The sequence below is a fragment of the Tinamus guttatus genome, unplaced genomic scaffold, assembly GCF_059628265.1.
Source record: "Tinamus guttatus ecotype Peru unplaced genomic scaffold, ASM5962826v1 Tinamus_guttatus_pri_ptg000033l, whole genome shotgun sequence".
Classification (NCBI taxonomy): Eukaryota; Metazoa; Chordata; class Aves; order Tinamiformes; family Tinamidae; genus Tinamus; species Tinamus guttatus.
In genome coordinates, this window is record NW_028288567.1 from 6,537,810 (window position 1) to 6,546,274 (window position 8,465).

Genomic DNA, 8,465 nt, shown 5'->3' on the forward strand with positions numbered 1-8,465 from the left:
TAAAACCCAGCTCCAAAGAGCTCCCAATCCACCAGGTCTCCTGCAGCCCGGGGCACAGCGACACCTGGTGGTACGAGGTCCCTGTGGCCCCAGGTGACTTTCACAGGGATCAAAACACATCCGTTTTAACAGCTTCTCTACAGAGTCTGTCGAGAACAAAACCCTAAAATCTGAGGTATCGAGTTAAACACTTATGAGCCTCTCAAGGCAGGTGGAAGCTACATCCACAGTCATGCGAGCGTGCTGCCCTTCCAGCACTGTCCTCAGCACCGCACAGGAGACCATCACCAGAGTGCATGTTCATGTCTTTGCAAGACTATCCCTTTGCTTTTACCCTTGGAAAGCTAAAATAAAAATTAAAGCCTACCCTAGAGTTACCTTTCAACCTCAGATGATCATTCTACATATTAAATGTACTTCATTCTTTCTATTATATTAAGAACGTAACTCTTCCTTCAGGTACTTTTCAAGAAAAGTGAAATAAGTAAATTCCTTTATTTAACTTCTTATAAAGGAAATACTTACATCAATTAATAGCTGTCATACTGATATCTGACACATCACAAAAACCAGAAAACAGTTCATTTATTTATATTAACCTTTTCCATATAAAAATGTTCTCTTTATCAAGTTTAATGTTTGCCATTGGACAGTTGTAACTGCATTAACTGCAATAAACATTACAGGAGGTTCGGTATAAAGCTAAGAAAGGATTGCTATTTTTCTTAAAATAGGTGATGACAATGTCATACATTAATTTTCTAGAAAACAGTCAGGTTACTTCTTTCCACCCACAGAGAGTGCATTTACCTCTTACATTAAGCCTTTATAACCTTTTGCAAAGCATATCAAAAGAAAATAGTTTCACTCCTTTAATACTGAACACATAATTATCCAGCAACTTACTCTGTTTTACATTAATCAAACATCATTAAAAATAGAAACCAGAAACTTCTTAGAGATGCCAAAGAATTCTAGGTGGCAATTCAGAACGACAACAGAATAAGGAAAATCTAAAAGCATTCAGACACAAAATAATTGTAAAATTCACTTTTTTTTCCCTTTCGAGGGCTTTGCGAATAAGGCAGGATCAATCTGGTCTCGAGAGAGACCTCTCACTGAGAAAAGTCTTGTTGCTCTTTCCTGTAAAGTGCCCCCACATTTCAGTCCTAGAGCCATCAGCTCCAACTTCAGTTTCTCTAATCCCAGCACTTCCATCTCAGCGGCAGAGCTGAAAGCCATGAGGTCTATCGGTTCCACCTCCTGCAAAGAGAAAAACATCCCATGACTACGACTATTTTATCTTCTTCCTGAAAACAGCAGCAGGCAGTAAGGAAACAACTTGCAGACAAAACCCTTCACTTTAGACCTCTCCTCATGTTTAGCTGTGCTGCTGCACTTCTGCTCCTCACAGTGCTCGCACTAGCTGGTTAATTAAAGGTTTGCTCTAACAAGCCTAGACAAGCTGCAGATGTCCTCAAGGCTGCTGTGTACACTGCTCCCAAGAGAGAAGCCCTGGCCATTTTAAATGATGTAAACACAGTTGAATTTTTAAAATTGTCCCACCAAGATTAGCACATTCTACTTCCAACACATAAATAAGATTGAAATAAGAGATGTTAAGTGTCAGTATTTTAATTCTTTTCCTCTGAAGATGAAATAGTAAAAGGCAGTTTTTATATCTAGAGAAGTTAAGCACTCCCAAAAAAATGAGTTGAAATAGGTAAGCTATCATTTCACCTAGCAGTTCAGTGGCTTAAGCTTGGTTCCCAGCACCATGACAAAGCTATCGGTCTCCTTCTAATCAGGTGTAGACTATAACCATATGGCCCTGAGCTTGGTAGGAAAGGGGATGAACAGTTATTATTTCTGAAGCACTTACATTGCAATTATAAAAATATATCTAAAGCAGCCTCTTTTTAGTAAGATTGTACAGAACAGAATTTCACATCTCATCTTGACACATGAAAAGGGAAAAAAAATACGAATCCTAACATAAAATTGATGCATTCACAGAATCACGCAAAAGCTGAGGAAGGACAGGACCTCTTGAGACGGTCTGGTCTTGGCCCTTGCTCAAAGCTGAGTCAACTAGAGCAGCCCTAGTCCGTATTTCTTCAAGGACAACTCAGAATGGTGAAAGTTAGTAACACCCACTAAAAAAGTACAAACCTAGGCCCATGCATCGCACACTTAAGCGCCTATTATCCTTCTGATAAGTAACATGCTGAAGTTATCAGAGGGACTTTAGAGCAAGTAACACGAGCAGTGGGAATGAGACAACTCAGTTACTACCTTGGCAAAAAAATAACTGCTAACAGTATGAGAACCTTTGTCCCTCAAAGCACACACAAAAGACTGGTTAGCTCATTATTCCAGTCCTACTTTTACAAAATCTGCCAAAGACTGTTACAAAAACATTTCCCCCTCAACAGCAATCTGCCACAGCACTGGTGGAGTTTCCTGTTCTAAGAATAGATAGTCTCGCAAATACTGAGCAAAAGGCAAACACTAGAGAACAGTAAACATCCAGTTCAATGTGTGATAGTAGTAGCTCCAGTAGTACAGGACATGACAAAGTTCTAACTTCTCAGTTTACATCCTTGATTGTTTTCTCCCTTTTAACTCTATTAAGTTTTCCTTTCACTCATCTGAATTCAGTCACTGGCACCTGGTAGAGACTTTCTGCTCAATTCAAACAGAACCAGAAAACCCAAGCACCTCTCTACTATGAAAACAAAGACAAACTTTGTTTTATTGAGAGAATGAGCCTGGATTATTTACACCTCAAAACTTAAATAGTAATATTCAGGAAGGGGCAATTAAGGACAAGTATTGGCAAGTTTTACCACTAAATACTAGCTGGCCGCTCACCAGCTCAGTGGGAAAAGCCGTGCTCTCTCCCAGGGGGAGGATGCAAAGCCTTTTCAACAACAAAGCGATCCCATCCAGCTACCAGCCATCAAAGGAACAACTTATGGTCAGTGTAGCTCATTAAGAGTTGAAAAATATTTTCATTGCTGACAAAGATTTTAAATCTACTCTTCCACCATCCTTAAAAACTCATATGAAATCTTTCACTTCCATTAATTTTATCCCTTTAATGAAGAAGCTGCTGCTAGAACTGAAGCTTGAGCCAGACTGGCAGGGTTCTCTATGAACTAAATTTCTTGTATGTGCAAAAGAATTGAATCAAGAGCGATCATCTGATTGGTTTAGGGGGCTTCTATTTGGAGCAGCCTCCATTTTAAACAATGTGATCCGTGACAAACATTTAGATCAACCTATGCTTTAAGTAAATTCACTAAAGTTAGACAGTGCTTGCTAAAGTCTCAGAAAGCATGGAAAGAAGTCTTTCTTACTATAGAAGAGGGGTTTTTTTTATTATTATTATTTTGTTTTACACTCTTCCCCTTGAATAGAAATTATTAGGCTTACACTGTCTAATTATGCAAAGATGAAAAAAAAAGGGGGGAGAGGAAGGGGAGGGACAAGCACCTCAGCGGAAACTCAAGACTATTAAAACTGCAACTCATGTTATAGATTTAAAGTTGTCCCTTGATCCATGCTGCTTAAAATTTCTCAAGACACTGCCACTATGCTACAACTCAGGTATCACCATGGGGAAGTAACAGGGATCAGTGAAGACACTGTCAACCAAGAGCCTTCTCTGGCTGCAGTTCCCTTTAGCTAAGATATTCCCTGCTGGAAGTAGTACCAGTGCATCTTCAGTTGAGCTACTGCCCCTTTCTAACCCTGGGATTTTATCAGCTCTGAATCATACTCTGGAGATTCTATTAACTGCTTAGGAACACTATGATGCTAATTCAGGCATTTGCATGTCCCGAACTAGTCAGAGGACACAAATGCCACCCCCCTTTTGTGGGGACAGAAAAAAGACATAGCATATGTTGTGCTGCTTTATGCTTACCGTGCTCTGTAACTGGTTTGTTTCCTGTGCCTTAAAAGAAACACTTTCTTGCTTTCCTTCTTTCAGCACTTCGGTTACTTTGTTTTTTTCCTGGGCATTTTCTTTCAGGGTCTTTTTCATTTCACTATTCTCATTTCTTGGAGTTTCAGCTTGCTCCCCTGTGCATGCCTCTCCTTGCAGATCTCTTCCAGGACATTCCGTATGCTCCAGTGGTTTTTCAGGATTGGTGGCTGACTGATACTTCACCGAATCCACAGAGCTACTTGAACACTCGTTTGGATTTTCAACATTTTCATTAAACCTGCTGCCTGATGGGCAACTTCCTCCTGATGCATGAGCGGAATTGTCTTCACTGTCGTCACTACATTCTGAACTGCCTGCATCATCCAATCCTTCCATTCCCAGCCTGGCACAAGCAATACAGCACAAATATTCAACCATTCTTTAAAGCATCACTTCTCTCTTTCCAATGTTGCTTTAGAAATGCACTGAACTACTTCAACGACTTTTTAGTACAGCTTACATTCTAAAGGGAAGAGCTGCTAATTTTAAATAGAGTGCAACACCCTCAAAAAACAGATATCTTTTCACAGCTTCCCAGAAGAAGCATGCAAGACCTATAGCTACCCCAAACACTATTGGAATCACTAAGACTTTTCCTTCACATTATACTAGTTAAAAAAAAAAAGATAGGGAAAATAAATAATTTCACATGCAAAAAAAAAGCACTGTAAATTCAATTAATTCATTAACAACAGGAGGACAAATGAAGCTAACAGCATAGAACCACACTAGAAGTCAGAGGGTGTTCCATTTTTTGTAACTGTGGTTTGTTTGATCCAGCTGGGAGAGAAGCAGATAAAAGCAGCAACATTTACTTTCAGTTCTCCAATTTAATTGGTTCAATTTACTCACTGCTTTTTAAGTCTGAGCCTCAGATAAAGATACTGACTGCTTGCTTACACATATCCAACCTTTACCTCCCGCTCAACACCTCACCAAGTCACAGTGCTTACCAAAAACATTTTCTTTTTCCATATTTTGTTCCTTTATTTACAGATTCATTTGACCGCTTTCGATTATCGCTAGTTTCCGGTGACACCACTTTGCTGGAGGTGGCCTGCAACCCTTCAAAGCAAAGTTAACATATGATTCATGCTGGTTTTAAATTCTACTTATAAATAAGTAGATTCATAAGTAATTTAAAACAGTAACTTTTTGTGGGGGGGAAATATTACTACTGCTGCACATTAATGGAAGCTCAAATGTTCAAACTAATCTCAGTAGCGACAAGAACTTTCTTCTAATGCTTTACTAAAGCACAGAATCAGCATTAAAATTGCATCTTAATTTTTTAACTTCTGAACTGGTATCTCAGATCCTGTATTCCATTCAGCCTAAAGCTTCCTTATCACCTTGCCAGCAAGAGAATAACAAGTTCAGAAGCTAAAAAACAAACAAACAAAAAAAAACCACAAAGACCAGCAGCTGAAACAAAATGTTTTCTATTTCTATTCAGCATCTAGTTGTTAGGCAAAACCTGTTTAAATATTATATCTTCCCTGAAAACGATGGCATATCATTTTATTGCTGTACTAGCACCACTGCTTCCACAGAATTTTGCATTTAATGGGAGATACTAAATCACAGTACAACAAAGCATCACCTCACAATTTAACTGCAGCAGTAGTAAAGCAAAAAATATAAATTCTAACAAATTTTATTGGAATTTAAAATGTCATTCAACTGAAACACTGGCTGTCAGCAATTCTCTCTCTTTTTTCTTTTGCCTTTTTCTTTTTTTTAAAAAAAAAACTTTCATATTGGAATAAGTGTTTCTTTGTCTCCACTACTTTTTCATGGAGAGGAAAAAATAAGGGAAGTTAAACTTCACTACCTTTAAGGACAGAATCTTCTAGTCGTTCAGACATCTCATGGCACTGCTGCTGATAGTCCGGATTTGCAAAAAAGTGCTTTGGCTCTGCGAGTTTCCGTTGCAGCCTTTCCAAACGTCTCTGTTCTTTTTCTGCTTCTCTTTCTGCTTGCTGCTTCACCCATTCGGCCATCCTGAAAAAGAGAGATCCATAAAAGTAAGAGGGTTGCCAACATTTAACTTAACGTTAATTTGTCACTTTGCAATTATTGAATGTTTGCACTACCTTCTAGAAGAGAATGGTAAAAGATGAAAAAGAAAACCTAACCAGTGGATTTACCTCACAAATGCTCAGAGACTCTATTACAGAGTAAAGTCTATTTTCAAAGTCATAAACTGCAGTTAGGTCATGTTTCCCTGGTACTCTTGCAGCTTTTGACAGAAGAATTTTAAGACTTAGAAATGACAAAAGTAGGAGATGCAGACTAGTCAGTCAGAGGCAAGCTGCAATGCAATCACATCTATGTTGAGATAGAGGACAATTATAATAAAACAAGAACTCTCTTAACTTCCAATCTATCCATGTTTAAGATCTCAATTCTGCTTTGTATGTATAATGAAACATAAAATTTCACTGCTACAAGAGCCTTCTATTCAAACTCTATTGTTGATACGGTTAGATTTCTTTATGAGTTTCTTAGAAAGTGCCTCACGCTTTTTCATGGTTGACATCTCGAAGTCTCCTTCCACTGAGATCTCGGCAAGCCTCTCTATTTGTTGTCTTTTCAATTTGAGCGCCAAGTGCCCGCAGCATAGATCCAAAACCTGACAAGAGAGGAATCAAGAATTAGCCAAACAGAAGCAAAAGGAGAAACCTGGAAACATCATCCTAATCTTTCAAAGTAGCATTTGGGATCCTGATTGTCAGTCACGATGAGTTATTACAAAAAAATAAAACGCTAATCACAGAAAAAAAACACAGTTGATCCAACACAAAATTCAACCACAAAGCTGTAGCATTATTCAACACTTTAGCTCAATAGCTGGAAAATTCTGAAACCTAGATTTAAAAAGCAAAAAATCATTGATACCAATCACACACAACTACTCTGTTAAACCTGCTTCCCTCATCACTTTCTGTTTGACAGAATGCCTATACTACCAGGTGCTGCATACTTGGTATCAACACACAGTCTCTGTAACACAGGTACAATATTTTGACAACACAAGTAGCCTGCTTTCGGTATCTCTTTGGCTCTTAAAATACTGACTTCCTGGCATCTAGGTAACTTTTCACATAAGAGTTTTCTAGGACAAAGTAATTTAAAGCATATAACTTATTCAAGTCACAGGCTGTTTGTACCTGGAATATTTACCTTGTGACCACGAACAAACTTTAGGAGCCTAAGGAACCAGATGCTTTTAAATATGGAATGGGTGACAAGAGTCACTTTGTTAGAGACTTCTGCTAGCAAAGCTAAGCTCAGCAGGGATGCAAGGATGTGCTCTGCCAGTGACAGTCGCTAGGTGAACAGCAGATTCCTTACTGAAGTCTCAGCTCTACACATCAACCATGGTTTTTAACTCACAAACTTTACTCTATTCAGGCACATTTACATGAAACCTGCTAACATACTGGTACTGCTACTGCCCATACAGTTTAAGGTATTTTTGTTAAACCAAGGCTCCAAATAACATAAAGCAAGAAAGCAACAAACCTCCTTTTCCACCGCAAAGCCTTGGCTCCAGGCTGTATACAGCTCCACTTTGCAGCGCATCCTCGGGATCAACCAGCTGCCCATTGCACTTCACATACAAACTTTCTTCAGGAATGTTCTGAAAGCAATAAAGTCTAGTCACACGATTGCCAGAAAACGAAATATGCGAACAAAATAAACAACTAGGCCGCAGGGCCGGCAGGGAGCGGCGGGCAGGGAGCATCCGGCAGGGGCCTCCAGCTGCCGGCCCCGCCGCAGCCGCCGGGTCCCCCCCAACTCACCAAGGCCCGAGCGCGGTCACGGAGGAGGCCGCGCACGGAGCCGCCGCCGAGGGGCAGCGGCAGCAGCCGCGCCCGCGCCGCCAGAGGCTCCCTCACGAGCAGCGCCATGTCCCGAACCAACGGCCGCCAACGGCTGCGCGCCTGCGCTGCTGACGTCAGCAACGGCCGCGCGCACGGGTGACGCGCGAGGGAGGGGCAGCCTAGCGCAGCCGTTAACGGGCGGCGGGGTCGGACGTGGTGGCCATGGCAGCATTTGTGGTTAGTTCTGGCCGCTGGTGGTGCTGAGGATGCCCGCGGATGCCTGTTTTCTCGTGGAAAAACTTAGCAAGGAGGGGTCTGTCCGCATGTCTTCCTGCCTTGCTCAGTCCTGTGTGCATCTAGCATCGTTTGGGGAGAGGTGACTTTGTTCAGGGGCATAATTACATAGAGAGAAAGCTGGGTTGGAGGAGAAGGTGTGGTGAAGGACACACTCAGCTCTTCATAACATGTAGTAACTACCTCCAAGTGGGAGATTTAAGGAGTGGTTGCAAGGAAATGTGCCCCTCTTGCTCTCCAGGAAGAGATCCATGCCAGGGCATGGTGGGAATCCAGGCGGGATAATGACTGTGGGCTTCAAATCTCCTTCATGTCTTCAGAGGATACGCGGAGATAGGGTGCTGCTA

At 41.0% G+C, this 8,465-nt stretch overlaps 1 protein-coding gene across 1 annotated transcript; it reads right to left on the minus strand.

Moving 5' to 3' along the window:
* Window positions 1–478: 478 nt before the first annotated feature.
* On the minus strand, window positions 479–7,911 carry SDE2 (spliceosome associated SDE2). Its single transcript, XM_088532644.1, has 7 exons — window positions 7,804–7,911; window positions 7,523–7,640; window positions 6,518–6,629; window positions 5,829–5,998; window positions 4,948–5,059; window positions 3,932–4,337; window positions 479–1,263 (listed from the first exon to the last, which is right to left on the minus strand). The coding sequence occupies exons 1-7, from the start codon at window positions 7,909–7,911 to the stop codon at window positions 1,048–1,050; spliced, it is 1,242 nt and encodes a 413-aa protein (XP_088388770.1). The 3' UTR covers window positions 479–1,047.
* Between the last annotated feature and the right edge of the window lie 554 nt (window positions 7,912–8,465).